At 46.0% G+C, this 24,428-nt stretch overlaps 1 protein-coding gene across 1 annotated transcript in view; it reads left to right on the forward strand.

Annotated features, from left to right (window-relative positions):
• The first annotated feature begins 333 nt into the window (after positions 1 to 333).
• Positions 334 to 24,428, forward strand: part of rfx2 (regulatory factor X, 2 (influences HLA class II expression)) — a 28,212-nt gene continuing 4,117 nt past the window's right edge. The window contains exons 1-14 of the mRNA XM_083671822.1: positions 334 to 449; positions 12,655 to 12,768; positions 13,959 to 14,048; positions 14,658 to 14,740; positions 15,148 to 15,415; positions 17,033 to 17,107; positions 18,532 to 18,713; positions 19,027 to 19,146; positions 19,878 to 19,999; positions 20,525 to 20,643; positions 22,881 to 22,990; positions 23,184 to 23,335; positions 23,668 to 23,765; positions 24,049 to 24,198. Coding sequence (XP_083527948.1) covers positions 12,664 to 12,768; positions 13,959 to 14,048; positions 14,658 to 14,740; positions 15,148 to 15,415; positions 17,033 to 17,107; positions 18,532 to 18,713; positions 19,027 to 19,146; positions 19,878 to 19,999; positions 20,525 to 20,643; positions 22,881 to 22,990; positions 23,184 to 23,335; positions 23,668 to 23,765; positions 24,049 to 24,198 — 1,674 coding nt within the window. The 5' untranslated portion in view covers positions 334 to 449; positions 12,655 to 12,663. The remainder of the gene's footprint in view (positions 450 to 12,654; positions 12,769 to 13,958; positions 14,049 to 14,657; positions 14,741 to 15,147; positions 15,416 to 17,032; positions 17,108 to 18,531; positions 18,714 to 19,026; positions 19,147 to 19,877; positions 20,000 to 20,524; positions 20,644 to 22,880; positions 22,991 to 23,183; positions 23,336 to 23,667; positions 23,766 to 24,048; positions 24,199 to 24,428) is intronic.

A 24,428-nucleotide genomic window follows, 5' to 3' on the forward strand; every position in this document is an offset into this window, starting at 1 on the left:
ATAAACTGCACCCAATATATTTAATTAATTAGACGTTTTGTCCCCCACCAAACTTTGAACAAGCATATCTCCTGCCCCGTTTGAGCCATTTCGGAACTTCCATCATTCATGGGGGACAACATGTTCACTGTAGCATTGTTTAGCTGGTCATGGACAATGAATACAGTAGGAGCGCTCCCTGGTGGTTATAATTCGGATTGGCACAGTGGGCGGAGTTTATACTGAACTCCCTCCCTCGTAATTTTCTTTGTCACTGACGTATGCAGTAGAGGGTAGCAACAGTTGCCTCGAGACCCCCGCGCGCCATAGTGACTGTAGCCGTGGAGACAGTTACTTACCAACGGGCGCAACACTCAGCAACAGCAGCAGCAGCAGCAACTGGAAGTCAGCGAACAAGTGAGAGAGGGGAAAGAGAGCACAGCCAGGGCAGAACTTAACACAAGGCAAAGGTGACTATATCTTTACAGAGTTGAGACGTAAAATTACTCTATTTTGGCACAAAAGTACTGTGGAATGGAATGCATACCAATCTCTACTCTTCACACCCTATTTCCCTTCGTCGCGTCCATACCAAGATTCTTGTTGCTGGCTAACGTTTTCGTTAGCTTGCTAACCTTACTATCAGTCGTTGAGTTGGATGGATTAGTTACCTGGCAAGAAGACGTGGGCATTGCTAGCGATTTGGTTCCATGTCTAGTATTTCCTTATATTTTTCAGGGCAGGGGCATAGCTAGATGACTGGTTAAAATGGATACTCTATGCTATTTAGCTATAGTATAGCTAATGCTAGTTTACTCTCTTCAACTGACTTCGAAAGTAAAGAAACTGAACTGTGGAAGTGACCAATTTTTTGTTGTGCTATCCGTCACTTCACTTTTTTGTTTTCAAGCTAACGTAGCTAACAGGTTACAGCCATAGACTTATCATTCCAGCTAAGTTAGCTTAACGCTAGCTAGCTACATAGCTGTCTGTGACACATGTCAGGGCAGATGAAACGTCGTTGTCGAACTGGTTGGAGCAACTCCGCCAAGCTCCGCAGTCATTCAACCAAAAAACGGGCACTTAGTAGAGTCTATTGCTTTGATTCTTGTAGGCTCGTTAATACCATTTGGATAACACTTCACTAGCTAGCTAACACCTCTCAACCTGCTAACGTTGATTTATCTCACTACATAATATGACACTGACAGCTTTCAGCGAGTACGCCTGTCGAGTGATGTTAAATACCACGGTGAATCTGCTGCTGGCGGAGTCATTCTTCGGTCGCAAGAAGAAACTTTTCAAACGTCAAACAGTGGCGCGCGCTGATCTCGAAGTGTGGCTCGCAAATGTAATCTAGTACGTTTGCTGTTGATTTGGTACGTATGCCAAGTTTGCAAAGTTTGAAAGCTACCTTGTTGGGAATATGGATAATTAGGGTGTCAGTCTCGTTTAGATGGGTGGGCAGGATGGAGAGATTTTGTGGCCATGGATGAGAGTTGTTATAGCAGTTTTGGAAAACCGCCCTTGTCAAGCCCTTCAGTCCAAGGCAATACAGTACTGCACAGCATGATAATCTCAAGTGTTAATATTTCCCCAAATTCTACACTTTACCAAATAAAATAATAAAATATCTTACAGCTAGGTGGTGCTATGATAATTATTCCTCCTGTATGGTTCTGTTCCAGTTTGTTTTCCTTCCATCCTAAGAAGTGCTGTTACAATGCTGCGTTTAAGCCACATATGAGGTGCTACTGTACTCATGGTCTGTAATGGTGATTTGGTCAGTCAGATGAATGTGGATTTCTAATTGTGCCTCAGATTATTAAAATAAAGGGACTAACAGCTTTATTTAGATACAGTTAATCACCACAGTGATGTTACACCTGTTCAACAGTGCCACTGCAGAGTGCCTGTTAATGAGCTCCATTCATGATAGTGACCCATCGTCCGGGTGTTGGACTAGTTCTCCTATGGTTTGCTGTGCTATTGATTTCTCTTTAGAGCTGAGTGCCCATATCAGTGAAAGCCATGGTGATAATGAGGAGAATAAGCATGAGAATGGCTGATGCAATGACTACTCTGAAGATGCCTGCTCCCTCAGCTGTGTTGCTTTCCTTTCTTGTTTAATGTTTTTGTTTAGTGTTTTCTTTGACAATTTATGCTATCTAGTAGGGACAGGGAAACCCATAAGGGCTGTGATAGGGATACTCTTCAAAAGAGATTGTTGTTTTTGTTGTAATTTGTCTTGTCCCCTCTGAGACAGATCTAATGAACTATCTCTTTTTTTCCAGACAGCTGTCAGGCGCTCCTCTGCGAGACCTGTTTGTATAGCGACTAGTAACAGTTGTTAAGAATCTTTGTGGCATGAAAATTCACTCTTTTAATGAACGCCAATATCTGGTTTCTGGTCATGAAATAACCTACACGTTCACAGGTGCACTTCCACATAGGATTCATCCTCCAAGGCAGAGAACTGAATGATTCATGTTGAGATGCATTATTGATGGAGCCCAATACCTGTTTCCTTTTATGTGAAATGGCCTGTGCATTTTGTGTCCTTTTGTTAGTCAGCACTGCACTACGGTTATCGGAATGAAGTGGGAATTTCAGTGCCATCTGTTAATGGGTCTTTTGCCTCTGCTCTACTGAGTCATATAGACTAGGGAGACCAGAAAGTTTCCTTAAAAACAAAGTTTTCCCTTACAATTCAATCCTAATTTGACTAACACACTATGATTTTTGAGTAAGGATTAAATCCAAATTCAATGGCTTACTCCGCTTGTTTTGACAGAGTACCTCTGGAGGAATCTAGCTTTGATTGGTCACACACACCCACTAGCTACAAAGAAAATAAAGAAATGTCCCTGAAACTCCATGCACCCAAATTCTGAGCATGCTGCTGTTATGTTTACATGGCAACTCGATATACAAATACACCCACAGTAATGGAAAGAAAGGAGATGGGGTGGGCCAGGGGGTAACGTGTTATTCTTTTAAAAGTCAGTGTTTTTAATCAGGTTATTTTTATCTCCTTGAACGTGGCGGGCGTGCATAGTTTTGGCTTGCAGAGGCAGGTCCGGAGGAATAGGTGCTCAAAGGAGGAGACGCAAACATGGAAAGCAGCTGTCAGAAACTATTTTTAAGCCTATTCTGCCATAAGCAGTCGGTTTAGGTTTTAATTGTTTCTGGGGACATTACCTGGGTGGAGGTGAAAGCGTTCATGCAGTAGTCTGGGTAATTATCATCCACATCTTTTCTTTTAGTTTGCCTGCCTGTAATCAGCCTTTGTTCTCATTTGCAACACACGCACACACACACACAAACACGTGCACAGCCATATACACTCATGTATATCGAAGGGCAGTGAACCAGTTGCTCCAGTATTGACACAGCCTGCAGCCTCTGATCACAGTCATGGCTCGGTGACTCCCAGCGATGGATGCCACAATGACCTGTGATTCACCGCCGCCTGCGCTCCAGGTTTAGGCCCGTCTGCTCCTCCCATGGACCCCTCCTAAGCACCCACTCTGGTGTTGCTTTTGTGATTGTTTTAGCAGTGTCCACAGTAACCCTATACCATGTTGAGTTTTTAATGGACTCATCTCTGGTACAGTGTGGCTCTCAAATGGACAGCTGCAGTGGTCCCTTGGGAGGGGCTTGACCCGACACACAGCTTTTGGTCACATGTCCACCGTGTGTTTGTGTATGTATTTGTGTGTGTGTGTGTGTATGTATTTGTATGTATTTGTGTGTGTGTGTGTGTGTGTGTGTGTGTGTGTGTTCATGTGTGCATGCTGTATTTAGCCCATCTGGATGAGGCCCACAGCCCCAAGGAGACACTCTCAGTCCAATACCCAGCCAATAGCTGCCCTTTCCGTACAGGGGAATTGCACAAAGTCAGATCGTTTGAGAGAGGCAATTGCAAATCACACTCGCTACCCAATTTATGACCTTTATTATAGGCCAGTAGCATATCTTGTTTTAAAAGCACATAGTTGGCGTGAGCTGCACAGTGTGTGTGTGTGTGTGTGTGTGTGTGTGTGTGTGTGTGTGTGTTTTTTACAGTTGTTATGTCTGGGTGCAAGATAATTTAAAAGTGAGTACTGTCCATTATGAGCTCACTGAACCGTCTGGTGTCTGTGCGTTTGATTCTCTGACATTAACTCTGTTTTAATAGGTTACGCCAAAACTCCAGTGACAGAGATGTCATGAATTCATTGAGCAGAGCAGAGACACTGAAAGGGGAATGCCTTTGGGGAGTTGTTAATGTGTGCTGTTTACTACACAAGGACATGACAATTTTACAATGGTGGTGTGATACATTTTTATTTGTGAAGTGTTTTGCTCACACCCAAGGTATTAATGTCGCTAGGAAAGATAGTGTCTCGTCTGTTGTTTTACAGTTTTCAGTGAAACTGTCCACCTGTGCCTGGGACTAGGTGTTCTCTTGCATTGTTGAGTCTTCAAACAGGTAGAGAGGTTTGGAAATCACAGAGTTGGCTGTTGTCTCCAGGATACTCAGTAACAACCTCACCATGTTAAAAAAAATGTTACCCATGATTGGCCGTGCGACTCTGACTAGCAACAGGTTAAAACATGTTGTGAAATGAAATGTTTTTCACAGCTTGTCTTTCTCTCTCTCTTTCTCTCTCTCTCTCTTTCTCTCTCTCTCTCTTTCTCTTTCTCTCTCTCTCTCTTTCTCTTTCTCTCTCTCTCTCTCTCTCTCTCTCTCTCTCTCTCTCTCTCTCACCAGGGGCATTCTTTACATTCCACCTGGTTTGTATCGTAGCTACACAACTGCTAATTAAATTTCCTGCCACAAACAGCAGACAGGGCTCTGACATTTGCATCACAATAACAGTACCCCCCCTCCCCCTTTCACCCATTCAGTCAGGGACAGTAGACCTCCCCCACTTTCTCCCTTCTTTTTCTCTGGTTCTTTTCTATTGGAGTTTTTAAGGTTACTGCATGGAGATCTCTTAAAAAAAAAAGTTTTTCAGTTCTCATATAAAAAAAATAATTAAACAAGTATAATATGAACTTTTGATGAAATAATGAATGCATGTAGCCTATGTCCTGTGACTCCCTCATTGAGATTTGCTCAGATCGGGCTGTACACAGTTTCCTTGCAGACTGTGTCTGTCTGCAGGGCTACACTTCAGAACCTCTTTAATGAGAGGATTTGACAAGAAACAGTGGCAGAGGAGGCTCGGAAGCTTTGCAGGTGGAGACACTCTGGGGCTCAGGGCTGGAAGCACTCGTTAAATTGTCCTTGTGATCCTCTCCCACATCTTCTCTATGATGCATCCAAACCTATTGACTACAGAAGGAATCATGGCTAGAAGACATGATCTCCGAAAGGTCTTTACCTTCTTTGATATCACAGCTAGACTCCACCATTTTCCCTCTAACTTTTAACACCATAGTTGCAAAACTAGCATGTCATTTATCCTGACAACCTGTCAGCATGGTTTTGTAGCTGGACTGCTCGACTGAGGAGGAGATTTTCATAGATTTTGTTGTCTTGAAAAAGAAGTGTATCCTGTGTTCTGCAGTGACTGACCGATAGTTATTGACATTTGCTAAGTGAACCAAGGGCATGTCAGATACAAAACGATCCAGTATCTATCCATCTGGTAACTGTGACCATATAAGACTTAACAGTTGTAAGATAGGGTCTATGAGGCTATAAAACAGGCAGGAACAGTGGTATTCTGTATTCTTGGACATGTTGATTCTCTCTCCCGAGAGCGTCCTACTAGCTTGCGGCTGTCTTCTAACCTGATCTTAACAATCACATTTGAACTGGCTCCAGATTTGACGCCCACATGCTGACGCCGACTCTTACACCAGTGACACACCCTTTGTAGCAGGCTGTTACAGCTGGTAAATAACTGGGATATGATTTGTCCACTTTACTGTCATGGAGATAATGTTACTTATGATAATGTGTTGTAAGGATAATAAGGAGTGGTTGAGTCCCAATCATCTTCTTCCGTCGGATGAAATGAGGTGAACACACTATCCATTGCATGAGAAAGACGCCATTTATCCGGTCAATGTGAAACCATTTAACAGTGACTCAATGGTTTGTTTACTGTAGAGCTTGTGAAAGCGTATGATGAATTGCTGTGTGTCATGTCTGTTTGGAATGAAACTCTTGCCAAGAAAATGGAGATTCCTCTCGTGAGATGAAAACCTTCTTGGACCCAAGGACCCATCTTGGGTTAATGGGTGATGATCACACTATTTCTGCCAGCTTCTGAGGTCATCCCTGAAGTATCTGCCTCTTTAGAAAAGGGTGCGAAGAGGATCCTCATGTTCGGCACGCACCTGAAAACAGATCTAAAATAAGCTTTTGTGTGTGACTGGTCTCAGGAAGCCTTTTATCCACTCAAGCAGAAAACGCCAAGGACCTCGTTTTTTGAAAGGAAAAATATAATAAATGATAAACTAATGTAGGTTTATATTTAGATATGCCTGTGATGTGTGGCCCTAGGAACGCTTGCGGCCGACGCAGGTGTACACAGTGTTGATTCATTTCCTTTAAATTAGCCTGATCATGCATACCATGAAACATGGAGCACTTTTCGTAAGGAGTATGGTGCCGAGTGAGGCTGTTCCTTCTTTTGTAGTTCAGGGAAATGAGTATCTTGGAGTCCGGACTTAAGCCAAAGCCCATGAGTCCTTAGCCACTCCATGTTCTTAGTCATGGATTGTTTTGATTAAACGTGATCCGTCTATGATGATGCCATGCAAAAGGTCATGTTTTTCTTTGGATCATCAAAGGGAAAGCTGCTCAGCCAGTATAGTTAAGAAATCCCAGGAATAGTTTTTTTTCAGTAGAAAGCACGCGTAATGTGGAGAATATTTAGCATGACACAATAGCTCTAGGAGGCTTTTGTCCCCCGGTATCATGGGCTTGCATCTTTCTGTGTGTGGATCTTTTTAGTTGCCATTCCAACCGGCTTCCTCAACCGCCCCTGACACTCAGACATGGCAACAGGGCTGTTCTGAAAGGAAGGCTTCAGGGTGCCAGTCGTAATGCAACAAGCCGCATCCTCTTACCATCTGCAACCAACACAGTTTTGGGTAGGGGGTGAACTGGCTCGGCTCTGTCTACAGAATTTGTGAGACGTTTTGTATTATCAAACGTCCAATGCGAAGCTACAAATAGTTCTTTGTTCCAACGAGTGCATTATAAGTGAATTGTTAAAGGGAATGTCTTCGGTTGCGGTTTTGTCTTCTGCCCACAAATGCCCGGTGTCTCTGGGAGATTCTGGAATCTAGACAGATATTTGGTGTTAACACTTGCCCCTGTAGCCTATCTGTGTTGTGACTCTGTAAAAACTCTAGTAAAAACATGTTCTTACATTAGTAATGGCATGGTATATGGAATTGAGCGGTAGGCCTATAGGGTATGTGTTATTACACAAGTGGAATATGTGTTATTACACGGTCCTTACTCCACTTAGTGTAATAAGTTACTCAAACCACTCAACTCCATTACTATGCAATTAGAAGAAAATTACCAATGTACAATGTAGCTACCAGTAGACAGGTATTTAGTGGATATTATCTTGATGATTAAGTCTGTGCATTGAGTGTCAAACAGTGATGGTGAAGCTTGCTTTGTCCAAGCCAATAACCCTCCATACGGGACCATTTTCTTACCTAGTTTTTGTATACATAGCCGCAAAGAAAACAACAAAATCAACTCCATGCTACCAGCCACGTGGGAACGGTTTCATTGTGTTTCACAAACAGGTTTTCCTCCGTCTCTATGGGCAACAAGGTGGCATGACAACAAAGACTGATGTTCCCTCCACTCTGTCATCACCCCCGCTGGAAAAACAGGAGATAATAGACCATTAGGAGGGAGAGACACCCACATGCAAGAGATTACCTTCAGGACAGTTACAACGCCACCGCTCTGTTTACCAGGTTGACATGTCCTAATTGAAGCTGGTTTATACAGAGTGTTACTGTATGCTCAGGGTGGTTAAATGGGGATGTACCGGGAGGTGAAAATCTGGAAAGGGTTACAGAGGTGGGGGGTTGGGGAGAGGTGTATGGGTGAACACACAGTCTCCATGGCAACCGTTTGATAATTCTCCAGGCTCGCTGTCAGGCCTGCGCTCCACATGGTGACGGATGGCCATGGCGACGTGGACAGGGTGGGCTGTAGTGGTGACCAGAGGTAGGGATCAGGGAGAGGGGTGAGGGGAAGCCGGGATCAGTGGCTGGTTTTATCGGCCCCTGGATGGCTCCTCTGTTAGCTGGCCAGGTCCCCTCCTCTCCCTCCAGCCCTGCCATCTGCAGAGCCCAAGAGCTGCTTTGATTGGATTAGGCATGAATTAATGAGACAGGCTTGAAGAGCAGGCTCCGTTGTGGAAATCTCTTATCATATCTTAATTCGCTTTTTGTGAGAGTGTGTGCGCTCGTGTGCTACGGTTATGGCTTTTTTTATGGAATTAAAAAATAGAATCCAACCTGGGTTTCATACCGTAGGAGGATGGCTATTGGCTTGATTACAGAGTAAAGATTACATTGATTGAACTCTTTTCAGAGTAGAGATGCATGTTATCAGAAGCCTATTGCTTCTCTGTTGAAGTACATTTATCAGTGTTGTATAAATGCTGTGATGGTGGGGGTTGGGGCAGGATATCGTCAGCTATAGCAAAGTACACAGGGCTAGTTGGCAGTAAAATCAGTGGTGCACAAATGTCCCCCCATAGACTGCACTTTAATGGCAACAAGTGTCTCTGTTTTATTGCCTGGTTGTTTCAAGTTCCGATGTGTTGTAAATGTAAAAGCACTCTCACCACTAGCCTCTTTGACTGACTGTTTATTTCCTGCGTGGATTATGAAGTTGGGAAAGTAATTTGTGCTAAGTTTTCAAAGTAAATTGTTGTTTTTGGAGAAGGTGTAAGGCAAGCTTGGGGGGGATCAGTTGCTGCTTTTCTGATTACTTGAAACAGTCCTTGTTCGTTTGACCACTTGAGTGCAGAGGAAAATAGAACCTTACATTCTGCCCTCTTCAATCACATTGAAACCAGCATGGAGTTTTAACATTTTTATATAATCTTTCCTCTCCATGGCACAGGAATGAGTCTGCCCTCTGTTTCTTCCCCCTGGTGTCTGAAATTAATAGCTTACGTATTTATTGTTGTAAGTTTCTGCTTAGTGTGAGATAGACGGATCAGTTGGGGGATGGCATTGTTTGGTTTGGGAAGTATTCTGTTGGTTGCTTAGCAACAGGCTCCTGGAAACGGGAGTGGACGGTGTTGCCACTAGCAACCGTTGTTGCTCTGCAAACAATGTGGGCCAGTGCAAACAAGAGCCAAGACTGTGGGCTCCTGTTTTTAATTGAACATCTGTATGTGTTTTTCTCTGATTGAGCGCTGTTTGAGTTAGATTTGTCAGTGACAGATGTTCAGATCTTGTCCAGGTTTTCATACCCAATAGCAGGTATAGCAGGTTTTTACTGCCCGTTAGATTTAAAGAGGTTTGAAATGGTAAAAGTTCAAAGGTGACTCTTTAACAGGAGGAAATCTGTCCGTTCAGTGCAATTGTCTAAATTGCTCATTTGTTTGTGTGTGTGTGTGTGTGTGTGTGTGTGTGTGTGTGTCTGTGTGTCTGTGTGTGTCTGTGTCTGTGTCTGTGTGTCTGTCTCTGGGTTGTAAGGAGAAAGGCTCTGTTCTCAAGTGCTGCCCATTCACAGTAGGGTTCTGCAGTGGTTTGCCGGGGCTCCTGCTGGGTTCTGCCTTTGTGGCGTTCATAGCAGCTGGTGGGGAATTTGTGTGGCTTTTAACCTTCACTGGGGGCTCAGCTCAGCTCAGGCTGACCGTGGCGGTGGAGTAAGCCTTCTCTCAGCCGGCACGGTCTCTCTCTGTCCTCCAGTCCAACGCCTTGGCGCACTTCACCGCCCTTCCTAAAGCTCACACTTAATTGAGCTTTTATGCATGAAAACTTAAAGGACAACTGCACAGGTTTATGAGCCCCACCCCCTCCTTCCCCCGCGCCTTTTTACCAGTGTAAAGAAACCCCCTCAGGCCTCTCTCCCTCCCTCCTTCAGTGAATAATAACCCTCGCTAAGGAAAGAAGTCCAAAGATAACTGCAGGGATTGTTACAAGTGTATTTATAACTCAACTGACACTCCATGGACAAATTCCTCCTTGCTTTTTGAAGGATCTGAGCACAAGCAGAGCATTTAAGATGTTTTTTGAGCTAAGCTGACTTCATTCGGAAAAATATAAACTCTAGTAAGCCTTTGTTTTGATATCGCTCAAGGAGTGGTGAAAAGTACCAGAGTACAGGTCTACCAATAAAAGGGAGTGTCCTACCTCGGGGAAGACCCTTGCAGAAAGGTGCTAATTTTGCCCCCTCCTTGACAAATACACAGGAGAGGGACCAGAGGGGGCTGCTGGTGACTGTTAACACTGTTACAACTCTGATGAAGGCTACAGGTCCGAACGGGTTGGTTTTAGCAATTACAGAAAGAATACGTCAAGTTACATTATCTTTGAACAGTTGCTGAATTTCCTCTTCACTGCTGTTAAGGGAGGTTTGAGATTCAGACGTGTCTTCTCTATACATATATATATATATAGCATTATATTGGCATCAAAGGGTCACCCTAATCCCTATATGAGTGATATGGCGATTGACACGTCAGCCTAAAGGAGTAATTGAAGAATTTCAACATCATTGAGGCTATTAGTCATCTAGGCTGTGTTTCTGCCAAATTACCCTCGCTTGGAAATGTCACTGGGCACGCCCAGTTCTGTGGATGTTTGTAGTTGTTCATTGTTATGCAAAAAAAAAAGTATTTCGCAACAATAATAATGTCTGAGAATTGAGCTTGATTAGGCAGGCCTAGCTTACAGCATTGTCTGTCACAATAAGTTGTCTTTGTGCTAATGAATATGCTATTCATTCATGTGGCTCAGTTGGTAGAGCACGGCGCTAACAACGCTTAGGTTGTGGGTTTGATTCCTGCTGGGACCATATATACTGAAATGTATGCACTCACTGCAATGTAAATCACTTTGGATAAAAGCGTCAGCTAAATGGCATATTATATTATATTATTATATATTATTGATCACGAAAAGTCTTACATTCACCACAGAAGTGAGAACTGACAGAAACACGGTCAGAGGTGAGCGCAAAGCAGATTTGTACCAGCCGCTTGTCGAACACGTAAAAGCTGGGAGCGTTTGACTGGAGCTCAGCAGCACCTGTTGCTCAGCCATAATCCTGTCCTCTAATGAATAACCCAACCTCATTCACAGTATTGTCAGGTGGAAAAAAGCAGCCTGCTGATGGTGACTTTTAACTCTAGTGCTTTCAAGGCAATCTGGTCGAGAAGAAAGACAGCAACTGCCAGCGCACTCGCAGGCAATTACTGTTTACATATGAGCTTTGATTACAGTTGATGTGATAAAGACTCATGTATTGTGATGTAGGAGAATGATAGGCCTTGTAGAGCTGCAACTGTATGTATGGTTTCCTCATGGTCGGTGAGGATGAATTAGTAATGGGAGCAGCTAGTCTGCTGACTGATTAGGACTAATTTGTTTAGCTCTTATCTCCAGAGATGTGCTACCTAATAACGCAAGACCCCCCATCCCCGCCCCCTCTTCCTCCTTCACCACCACCACCACCACCACCACCACCACCACCCCACCCCTCCCCCTCCCCCATCAACCTCTCCCTCCCTCCCCACATCTCCTTTCTTCCCCTCCTCCTTCTGCGGCCACACTCGAAAGTTCCTGTGCATGAGCTTAAAAAAGAAAAGAGAAAGGAGGGAGCAGGGGGGGGGGAGAGTTAGGGGTGGTCGTCATGGATCCCTCACCATAGCAACCGACAAACGTTTACAAAGCATTGTGGAATTTCCTCATATCAGCTGGATTATTGGAGCCCCCAGAGAACGACTCTCATTTGAAACAAACGCTGGATATCATCAGGGCCCTGGCGGGGGTTGGAGCCCCACTGCCATTTTCAACCTTTTTTTCTTTTTTTTTCTTTCTTTTTTTTTTTTTTTTTGGAGGGGCTGCCGGGGAAGTTATATATTTTTTTTCCTCTCCCCCTTGCAGTTCCATTCTTCTCCAATCCCTCCCTCTCCACTACTCTCCCTCTCTTTCTCTCTGAAAAGAGAAAGCCTTTGTGTCATGTTTTTCTAGTTTCTCCTCCTCTCCCCTTTTTAACTCACTGTGCACATTGTAGTTCTACAATGAGTTTAGAGTTTCGGGAACGGCACACGGTCACTGATAATATTCCGTTACCGTTTACATCCACAAACGTTTACCCCTGCTTCTCTCCTACCAGCTGGACTGGCACTAGCTGTGAAGACTGTTATGCTGCTGGGTGTGAATGTGTGTTGTTGATAATCCACTGATTAAAAAGGCCAGAGGTGAGAGGTCTCCAGAAGTCTGAGTTTGACTCAGCTTGACTTGGCAGGGCTGGGGTTCCTGCAGGGCAGCAATATGAAAGCCCTGGCTGGCTCATCTAAGAGGCATGGCTTGGCATGGCAGCCGGAGCCCATGTGCAGGGCTGGCGCTGTGAGAGGATGCTGTTACCCGGTCCTGCCTGGCAGGGTTGTGTGTCTTCTCTCATGTCATGGATGTCCTTGCATTTATACCTCCTCCTCCTCTCCTCCGCCGCAGAGTCCCAGGATGCAGAGCTCAGAGGGAGGGTCCGACTCGTCGTCCAGTGTGGCGCTGCGTACGTCCACATCCGCCCAGGCGCCTGTGGTGCAGCCTGTCCCGGCCTCTCAACAGGTACACACACGCACACGCACACACACACAAACACAAACCAGCACTACCACACACACACACACAAACCAGTACTACCACACACACACACACACACAAACCAGTACTACCACACACACACACACACACACAAACCAGTACTACCACACACACAAAGCCATCTCCTCACGTGAGCAAAGCAGGATGTTTAAAAGGGAATTTTCAAACATCTGTTGATTTAATCAATCAGGCTCAAGTGTATACACCTCAGAGGGCAACCCTTCAAAGGAGATTTAATCATTACAAATAACCACTGTTATGAATCATAACAAGCATGAGAAGACTAGTGGCCCAAGTTAACATGAACCAAGCATTTTATTGTGTTGTCATATCTGTGGTTAGGATCTGATTCTCTACAGAATGTCCCCTCCAGCCTCCCCCCAGCCTTGCATTGCCATTGGCCCACTAGTCAAGGTTTTGGAAAATGTCCATTTCTGTGAGAATACATAATAACTATGCTGTTTCCTCATGTTCATATTTTTGGGTACATTTACTAAAGCATCATATTTGCCTTGACAGCTGAGTATGCTTGAGAAAAGCCAGCACTGAACTAATAATAATACCACAGCGCTGTCTACTTTTGACATATCTCAGACTCGTGGAGAAAAATGAAAGGTTTTATTTATTTTGGTTGTCATGAACACAAAACTCCATTAACACTCTCCTGAGGAGGAAGACCAGGAGTGGCCGTCCGCAACCGCCACAGAAACAGAAGCGTCCCCAAACAAACACCACGGTCGGCTGTAGCTAATTACCAAAAGCCAAAAATGAAAGGCTTGGAAGCTGAAATAATGCAGAACAGCGTAGCATCATCTTTCCCAAGAGCGCTCACTTTACATTCGTCCTAAAGTCGACAAAAAAAATAAAACGTTATTATTATGTAACAGACCCTCGCACAAAAAATGCATGGCAAATGGCATGCTCCTTGCACAACACCCTGTTTCTCTGGTGATTGCCTGGTGCTCTGGTGATCACAGGTGGTTTTCTTAGGTTTGTGATGAGGTGTGTGTGTGTGTGTGTGTGTGTGTGTGTGTGTGTGTGTGTGTGTGTGTGTGTGTGTGTGTGTGTGTGTGTGTGTGTGTGTGTGTGTGTGTGTGTGTGTGTGTGTGTGTGTACGTGTGCGTACACTCATGGTGCGTCTCCTCCCCCTACAGAGGGTGCTGGTTCAGGCCACAGGCTCGGCCCAGAAGGGAGCACAGGTACAGCAGCTCTCAGTTCCCAGGGTGCAACAGGTCCCTCAGCAGGTACACACTGTGCACACCTCCCCCCTCCAATCCCCTCCAATCCCCACCAGCCAGTCCAACCATCCACACACACACACACACACACACACACACACTCTCGCGCTCTCTCTCTCTCTCACAGCATGGCTCCACTCCCGTTAATATCACACACATCAATTCAGAGCTAAGGACGTTCTCCTTTTGTGTCATATGCCCTTGGGGGTTGTCTTGTGATAGATCTCAGTGAGATTCGCCAGCGTTAGTTCTTAGCGGGGGGCTTTCCTTCTCGTCACTATGTGGTCCCACCGCCACCTCTTGTCAACCATGAGTTAAGATGACGGAAGATATGATTGGCTAAGGAGGATATGTTTTACCTATTAAGTACCCTTTAATCAGGGGAGGCTGGTGGAGGTAGGATTCAGAGGACAGGCTCCTTGCAATGCACACGTTTGATACCGTTCCTCGTTCCATGCATTACGATGAGCCCGTCCTCCGGTTTCTACCTCCACCAGCCTCCCCTGCTGTTAATCCACAACAAGCATAGAGAATGTCCAATGTTTTGATGCTTTCCCACGCTCTGATTCAGAGCACTGATGTTTGATTGTCATGTGTTTCTCTGTGTGTATCTAGGTCCAGCAGGTTCAGCACGTCTACCCGTCCCAGGTCCAATACGTAGGAGAAGGTGGAGAAGCTGTTTACACCAATGGAACCATGTAAGCAGCACTACCTACCAGCTAAAAAGAAATTAACACATCCTCAAGTATAAACTGATGTCTAATCAAAGGGATGTGTTCTAACAGGACACAGACTCCAGCTCTGATTCAGAACATCGTGTAAATAATCATGACAATAAGTGACTGAAAAAAAAAAAAAAAAAAAAAAAACCTGCGAAGCTTTCAAGCTAACATCTTGCGCTTTTAAATCAATCTCGCTCTTTTCCAGCTGTTTTTAAAGTGCTACTCATTACAACAGCATTAAAGCTAATTGAACATACTGTGAGATTGTGTAGGTGTGACAGACTCGGAAAAACGTTGGCTAAGTGATATAATCAGTAATGACTGTTCCCACTCTCTCTGCTTCGATCTGAGCATTCACAGTACCTTTCATCCTCCCTCCCCAGCCGGACAGCCTATTCCTACAACCCCGAAGCCCAGTTGTACGGTCAGGGCAGCGGAGGGGCCTACTTTGACTCTCAGACCGGGGGTGGTCAGGTGACCACGGTGGTCTCCTCAGCCAGCGGCGTTCCCTCACATGGCATGGTGGGCATCGCCATGGACGTGGGCGGCAGTCAGATCATCTCGGGCGGGAGCGCCTACCTGATCCACGGCGGGGGAATGGAGGGCAGCCGACATCACGCCTCCCACTCGTCCCGCTCCTCCTCGGCCATGGTGAGCACCGTGGCGCGGCCTGTCTGGTTCCATGTCTGGGCTTTTGGCTCCGGGGGGATGAGGAAGAGAATAGGAGCTTTTTAAGTCTGTTTCGGGTGATAGTGGAACGATTGAGGTACGACTGTGGGTCTGAGAGACGCCACAGAACCGTGACAAGAGAAGTAGGTCTCCCAAAGACCTCGCAACAAACGCCATATTTGGCGTAGGCTATTGAATTACCCAAAATAAAATAAAAAGGAGATTTATGGTGGGGTTTTAAAAATATATATATATATATTGTTATTCGTAAACCGCTTTTTTAAGCTGTGTCTTTGAATGATGACTATCTTGCTATGAAGTGTGCATAAGTCATTAGTTACACTCACAAACAAATTGCCCTGCGTAGCACATTTAATCCTTTGCCACTGCCATGACGCACGCTTGATGGTGTTGCTGTCATCACGGCTGCCTGTGCCTCTGCTGACAACCCTGGCCTGGCGCTCAGACAGACAGAGCAACCTGAGTGTGGGCCTCCTCCGTGGCTACCGCGTCAGGAGCAAGAGCGGGACAGGGACAGAGACAGAGACAGAGCAGGGGGAACCAGGACGCTGGCTTAAATAATTCAGCGCTGCCTTGTTTTAGAGTTTTTCACAGGCACTTGAGCGCCCCGCGAAAACAAAGCAACCCCTGGGGCTCATTACCATTTGGCCAAGAGCCCTCGGGGAGCCTTCTTAAGGCTTGGAACCATGCCTGCTTCTCCTTCTTTTTTTTTCTTCTTTTTTTTTTCGTTCTCAAGTTTGGCCACTACACCACCACACATCTTTCTGTGGGTGTCTTTCTTTCTTCTTTTTTTTCTCTCTCTCTTTTAGTTATTCCCCTTCAGCTTAAAAGCAAGCCCCTGGTTTTGTCATTCGCTCTACCCGCTAGTTTAAGTCTGTCTGTCTATTTTCTCTCGTCCACAAGAGAAAAAACACCTCAATGATCTGGTCAATTAATTTAAATGGTTCCTTTGGGATAACGAATGGAAAGAAGAGATGGCACGATGTGGAAATATATTGCTTTTGTAGGATGTTTTTGGTGGTGGTGGGAGGGGAGGAGAGGGGGGGGGGGGTCTAAGTCAAGTCCTTGTGTACAGGCTGGTAAAAGTGACCACTGCTACTTCTATAATACCTACTCTGGATTGCATTGTGTGCTAAATGTCGTGGGGAAAGGTGGAAATCGTCAACCCATTGTCATTGAGCGTGGTGTGACCTGTGGCCCTGTTTGTGGAGCACATTTGCATACATTAGAGTGTCAGACAAGGAGGGCCTTCAGTCCGCAGCTTAACCCTATGAGTCGCCCTATTTGCATGCTTTTGTCAGCCAATAATGAATTTGGCCGCAACACTGACTGAGTTTAATGGAAATGCAGAGAACCGGCAGCAGCTAACCGTCTTATTTCCTTTCTGTTTTGTGTTTTTTGTTTTTTTCTGTCTACCCCCCCTCCCCACTCTTCCTCTCTCTCTCTCTATCTCTCTCTCTCTCTCTCTCTATCTCTCTCTCGCTCTCTTGCTCTCTCTCGCTCTCTCGCTCTCTCTCCCCCCCACATTTTTTTTTTCATTTTTGCATGGTCCTTTTTTTTTTTTTTTTTTTTCTTTAGCTTGAAATGGCGATTGAAAACCTCCAAAAGTCTGAAGGGATTGCAACTCACAAAAGCAGCCTGCTCAACAGCCATGTAAGTCAACCAGGAACTTTCTTTGAAAAGGACTAGAGAGAGAGAGAGAGAGAGAGAAAAAAGAAAAAAAAAAAGGAAAAGAAAGCCTGCTTTTGTCTCCTTGGCTGCACCCTACCACTTGTCAGTGTGTTCTCTCCCTGCTGGAGTGAACACACTGACTCCTGCTAGCTCCTCCGTGCCGTGCCCATAATCACCAATCACCTCACTGTCAGACCAGGGCTGCCTCTCCCAAATCTCATCTCACCCAATCAAAAAGGATTTACATTTGCAAGTCACTTGTTGCTCTCTACTACTTGTTGATTGGGTGACTTGTCGGGCTTTGCGTTGGTGGTGTTGTGTGTGTGAAAATCTGCATGTACTAAACCTGTTGCATTTGTACACATTTTTCCTTTTTGGCTCCATCAAGAGTTGAGCGAAGGTGCTCACCTCGTTTCATTGTGTGTTCAGTACACACACACACACACATACATGCAAACACACACTCACTGTCGGTGTCAATTATATGTTGTATAATGTGATCCTCTTCCTGCGTGACAAGTATCTCTCTATTACAACAGAATGACATGGAAATGAGATTCAATACTACTTGACTCTACTTTATGAACCATCACAGCTGCCATTCAGACTAGTAATTTGACTGGGGTCAGGGGGTTCTTCTCCATCCCAGCTCTTAACCTTCTCCAACCTCCTTACAATCTCCATATTATCCCTCTGTATACGACAGCCGTAATATTGTCCTCAAGTGCTCTAGCCCACACTTTGCCTGTCTCTCTGTCTGCCCAACCCGACAGTTTAAGATGAATATTCAGGATGGCCAAAGCTTGTGTTTATGTTTGAGCCAACAATCATGTGTCTCTTACCCTCCCACCACTCTGCAGCCCCACAGACAGACAGACAGACAGACAGACAGACAGACAGACAGGTGGGCAGACAGACGGACAGATGGACAGGCAGATGACCATGTCCCCTTCATAGTGGATAGAGAATAGGGGCCAAGTAGAGCCATTAGTATACTCTGGCTTATCGGCAATCAGCAATTCCCAAACCAAATCCACTCAGCCACTCCAAGATACAGCTATCAGCTATCTGAACTCTCTATCCCATGTTTAACCTCACTAAACAGGTGGTTGGATAAAGTGTGTGTGTGTGTGTGTGCCCCCTTTTCGTTTGATGTGATAATGGGAGGTACTGCCCCCCCACTCACTCCCTCTCTCCCTCTCCCTCCCCCCCCCCTCTCTCTCTCTCTCTCTCTCTCTCCCTCTCCCTCTCTCCCTCTCCCTCCCTCCCCCCCCCCCCCTCTCTCTCTCTCTCTCTCTCTCTCTCTCTCTCAGAGAGTGGGCTGGGTGGATAGACCGTGGTAGTCAGAGTGCAGAGTGGCTCCATCATGTGTGACTGACTGCTTCTGTGTGTGTGTGTGTTTTTAGTTGCAGTGGCTGCTGGACAACTATGAGACGGCTGAGGGGGTGAGCCTGCCCAGGAGCTCCCTCTACAACCACTACCTGCGCCACTGCCAGGAGCAGAAGCTGGACCCGGTCAACGCCGCCTCCTTCGGCAAACTCATCCGCTCCGTCTTCATGGGCCTCAGGACTCGCCGCCTCGGCACCAGGTATGGTGATGGTGATGGTGGTGGTGATGATGATAACAGAGATGATGAAGATAACAAATATGATGAGGGAGGATGATGATGATGATGATGATTAGGATTAGGAAGATAATGATTGGGGAGAAGGAGGTGGAAGATGATGATGATGATTAGGATTAGGAAGATAATGATTGGGGAGAAGGAGGTGGAAGATGATGATGATGATGATTAGGATTAGGAAGATAATGATTGGGGAGAAGGAGGTGGAAGATGATGATGATTAAACTGATAGGCAAATCTCTCTACTTGACTTGTTCTCCCAATCTGTGTTTTCCAGGGGCAACTCTAAGTACCACTACTATGGCATCCGACTGAAGCCAGACTCTCCGCTCAACAGACTGCAGGAGGACTCCCAGTACATGGCCATGAGGCAGCAGCCTGTACACCAGAAGCAGAGGTAAGCACTTTCACTTCCTTCTCTCTCTCTCTCTCTCTCTCTCTCTCTTCCACCCCCCCCCCCTCTCTGGCTCTATCTCTCTCTCATCAGGCCAAACGGTCAGCCAAAGCTTTGATCCATTTTTCCCTTTGATCATTTTCTACATTTGATTAAATGATCCTTGCTCCTAAATTACTTTGAAGCGCTCGGCTTTTCCTGCTGCCAGTGAAACTCGTTCCCTCGTCAGTGCGGGGACATGATGATGATGTAGGATTTTTCAAAATAGGATTTTTGAACAACGTGGTGCCTGATTGCATTATTAAAACTTGTGTTTATTCGTGTCGAAATGTGTAAAAAAATAAATAAAAAAATACAGCTAAAATTCTGAATGAACTGAGAAACATAATAACGCTTTTTCTTTCGCTTTCAACAACAATGTTTGGCGATTCAGATAGTTACTGCATCGTTACTAAATCATTTGAAATGTTTACGTAGTGGTGGAGCCAAGTCGACGAGGTGGCACAGTGCCCCTCTTTCCTTCTTTGGGGGGTGAATCCTGGTCAATCTGTAATCTCTCACACCTGCCTCTATCTACCTATCTCCACCCTCTTCTCTCTCCCTCCCTCCCTCCCTCCCTCCCTCCCTCCCTCCCTCCACTGCCTGGTTGTGCTTCCCTCCTCCTCCCCCAGTCATCCTCTAGTTCTTCCCAGCCCCACCCAACATAGCTGTGCTGCCCTCTCCCCTCTCCGCAGGTTCAAGCCCCTGCAGAAGGTGGACGGCATGGGGGACAGCCTGTCTGGAGGCTCCCAGAACTCAGCCAGCACCCCGGAGCAGTCGGTGGCAGCCCAGAGCCAGCACCACCAGCAGTACATCGGTAAGGAGCTCTGCATGCCACAACCACAGCCAGCCTCGGCATCATCAGGCACTGGACTAAAGAAACAGTGCTGTGGGGCTACATGGTCGGACCAGAATCCCTACCATGAAGGCACATTAATCAATGCCATAGAGTAGTAGTCAGTAGCGCTGAAGCACAGAGGGTCAAACCATTATGATTAATGACATCCAAGCATCTTACATGGCTCCCGAGCTCACAAAGAGTAGGGCCCTGTTTGACACACCCTTAAAATGCATCCTTCCGTCCTCCCTTCTATTGAAGAAATCACTGATCTGATAGGATCTGACTGGTGAAAGCAATGCAGTGGAAAGCTTGCTGTGACCGACCCAATCATGTTAGCGCTTTGATTAGATCAAGGAAGGGAAGGGAGGATGTATAAAGAACGTATTTGAACAGTGCCTAAGGTCAGTGTGGTGGTGGTGGTGGTGGTGGTGTTGTGTGTGTGTTGTGTGTGTGTGATGACCACGGTGTGTGACTGTGAAGATGTGGTTTGTTTTTCTCCAGACGTGTCCCACGCCCTGCCCCCGTTCCCCATCCCCAACCTGGGCACCATGCCCCTCCCGGAGCGCATCAACATGAACGACGTCAAGAAGCTGCAGAACCTCTACAGGGATCACTGCGAGGTATGTACACCAGGTCACAGGGCCGCATAACTGCCAACGCCGTGCACGAGGCCTGCGGGGGGAGAGCCAGCAAGCCTCAACAGGTGTCCTGTCCTGGTGGAAGGCTCCGGAAGGTGACGAGATGATCTATGAGGGAAATGACTGTGACATTTCAGTAGTTGGGTGCTTGACTACGTCCTTAGTTACAGATGAATGTGCCCTGAACAGAATAACTCTCCCTGGATGAAAAACGGCAGCGGTGGCGATGAAGAGCCGGGGTGGGTTGGGGGGGATAAATATTGAGTGTTAATTTTCAGTGGGGCTTTCCAAGCGTGTGAAAGAGAGAGATAGAGAGGGGGGGGGGGGGCTCTGAACAAGCTTCATTAGAGCAGCAGAGCAGTGGGTTTATCATATTATCCATGCCCTCCCCCTGTCCAGCCACACCGTGCTCCTTTTGTTCCAGCCGCCTTTCATCTCGGCGCAGGCTTTCAAGACATGCCAATTAACCTTTCAGCGCGCTGGGTGGACATCTTGGTGTCTTTGTGGCAGCCTCCCCTGTGGGCCTTTGTGTCGTCTTGTCTGCGGACGGGCACATGGTGCTCACCGCCTTTGTCCGCCCAGCGCATTTCTGTCACTCACACAGCTCACACTGTTTTGTGTGGTTTTTAATGTTTATGCGTTGCCTTTGTGAGCAAACAGTGATCTGTTAACTTATATACACACAGGCTTTTATTGACGGTAATTGGAGTCTACGACACAGGCGTATAGATTTTTTTTTCTCTTTTTTTTTTTAATGGAAGGAAGAGGATTAGAACAAGTTATTCGTCATCCAGCATTTATTGAAGGTGTATATCAGTGAGTTGACTTGGTCATTACAGCTGTAGAGTTGCTCTGTTTGAAGAGTCACGTAAACATGCAGTGCATTAGTCACCTGTTTCATTGGCTTTCATGACTGCATTTATTAATGTCAAAGTAATATGTCCAAATATCCTGCTGTCAGTCCCCCCCCTTTAAAGCCTGTTGCAGTGAGTTTAATGATTAAGTGACTAATAAAAAGTCCTTCGTTGAGGAGAATAAATCACAGTCAGAACCGTGTGTGTGTGTGTGTGTGCACGTGTGTCTCTCTCTCTCTCTCTCTTTCTCTCTGTGTGTGTGGCAACTCCAAAGAACCACAGCCACCTCCTCTCTCTGTTCACTAGATTTTCTTTTAAGTCATGCAGTATTTCCTGTGTGGCGAAACTGGGGAGGTAAAACGCTTGTTTGTAGGGGCAGGGGAATTCTCCTTTTTGTTTTGGAGTTTGGTGCTTAAGCTGTTGCCAGGGGCAACGGTAAACAAGGTTGCCATGGCGATACTTGGAGAGGAAGCAAAAACATATCATGTGATTGAAGGAAAGTCTATACTGCTCTGTAACTGGATCCAGGGTGCATGTCCTGCCAAAAGGAGAATCTCTGGGCACAGAGAGAGAGAGAGAGAGAGGCAGAGAGAGAGGGGAAGAGAGAGAGAGAGAGAGAGAGAGAGGGAGGGGAAGAGAGAGAGGGAGAGGGAGGCAGAGAGAGAGAGAGAGAGGGGAAGAGAGAGAGAGGGAGGCAGAGAGAGAGAGAGGGGAAGAGAGAGAGAGGGAGGCAGAGAGAGAGAGAGAGTGCGCACACACTGGAGTTTCACTTCCCTGTGGTGGAGAGCTGACGCTTCACTGTCTATATTATGTACTAAAACTACGTACTAAACCCTGTGAAGTGAGTAAGATAATGTGTCACGTTAGGTTAGTCCAGTTAGGTTAGTCCAGTTAGGTTAGTCCAGTCCGGTGCTGGTTTGAGTGTGTAACGTGCTTTGCTTTCTAAGAGAGAGGCTCAAACACACTCACAGGAATAAGGAAGTCACGTGAACGGAGTTAAGCTTGCCAGTATTAGAGGAAGGTCATTGTGGCAATATGACCAATCCTGCTAATTAAAATAACTGGAGAAAAACATTTTAATGATGTTTGTTGATGTGAAATAAAATCCTGATATCAATCCAACGTTCTATTCTCAGATCTGCCTTGCGATCAATGGCTGTGGGGGAGGGTGGGGGTGGGGGGGCAGGGGGGAGGGTGGGGGCAGGGGGGCATTTAGCAGTCTCATTCTCTAACCAGGAGGACTGAGTTCAGTTGTGGGGGCTGTAGAAAACTTTGTTGTGTGTCTGGTTGCTATGGCTCAGCTCTGTGTGTTTTGTCCTCCTCCTCCTCCTCCTCCCCCTCTGTCTCCCTCCTCCTCTCCCGCAGGCTACTCTGGACGTGGTGATGAACCTCCAGTTCCAGTACATTGAGAAGCTGTGGCAGACCTTCTGGTATTCAACAGCGCCATCTAGTGACGGCACCACCATCCCCAACAGGTCAGAGTCACGCAGGATTCAGCTGCTGGTGAAATGAGAGAGAGGAGAAACCTGAAAGTAGTGTAAATGGTCAACTTGTAAATAAATGTGATTTGGTGTCATGACCTTTGCTTAGGTATTTTGGTCCAAAACATGGCGCTGACCTGTGTGTGTGTGTGTGTGTGTGTGTGTGTGTGTGTGCGTGCGTGTGCAGTGATGAGGACATGGAGGGAGTTATCCCCAGGGAGACGCTGGTGGCCCTGTGCAAGTACGAGCCAATCAAGATGTGGATGAGGAGCTGTGACCACATCCTGTACCAGGCCCTGGTGGAGATCCTCATCCCTGATGTGCTGCGCCCCGTCCCCAGTCAGTTCAACACTACTACTCACACAACTTGATTTGTCCTGATTAATAAATCATTATTATTATTATTATTATTATTTTTAATTATAATAATAATTAGTCCCCAGTCAGTTCAACACTACTACTCACTTGATTTGTCCTTATTAATAAATTATTATTATTATAATTAATTCCTGCTGATCCCTAACTGTATCCTATAATACGTTCCTTCATTTCCTATTCTTTGTATACTCATTGTGTACTTGTGATGGCTATACTTCATCACCACAGTTACAACTCCAAACACCTTGTACTGTATGGGGCCTTCTGTTGATCCACTCTGTTCTGATCTGCAGGCACTCTCACTCAGGCCATCCGCAACTTCGCCAAGAGTCTGGAGGGCTGGCTGACCACAGCCATGAGCAACTTCCCCCAGGAGATTGTCCGCACCAAGGTAGGAGAACATTTTACATTTAAATTGTATTTATTTATGTATATGAAGTTCATATGCAGAGTGACTTACAATAAGTACATTCGTCTGAAGTAAATAAAACAACTATACACCACAAGTTTAAGTGCCACAAGCAGTCACGGAGCCAGAGCAAACAATAGTTAGTAACTTCCCTGAACACACTCATACTCGCCGTCCTGAAGAGTTGATACCGCTGAAGCCTTAAAGCCTTTCAAACCAAGCTGTTCTCTGGTAAAGTTAACAGTCTCTCCTGTGTGTCCTGTAGGTGGCGGTGGTGAGTGCGTTTGCCCAGACTCTGCGTAGGTACACCTCCCTGAACCACTTGGCCCAGGCGGCCCGCGCCGTGCTGCAGAACACCTCCCAGATCAACCAGATGCTGAGCGACCTCAACCGTGTGGACTTTGCCAACGTACAGGTACTACATCTCTGCTCTCCAGTCCTGTTATGTCTGTTAGTATCAATGGTGGAACGTCTGTTACTGTTGGTGATGTTGATTTCCAGAGAGGGGGGATGGCGTGCTCAACTCACTCAAACAAACGTCTTTACTTGGAGTCATTTAATGCTTCTTTAATGTTGACATCTGACTGTGTGTGTGTGTTCTGTGTATACATTTCTGTTTGTACCTGTACCAGGAATATCCTCTGA

The sequence above is a fragment of the Argentina silus genome (genome assembly GCF_951799395.1).
Source record: "Argentina silus genome assembly, chromosome: 6".
Lineage (NCBI taxonomy): Eukaryota > Metazoa > Chordata > Actinopteri > Argentiniformes > Argentinidae > Argentina > Argentina silus.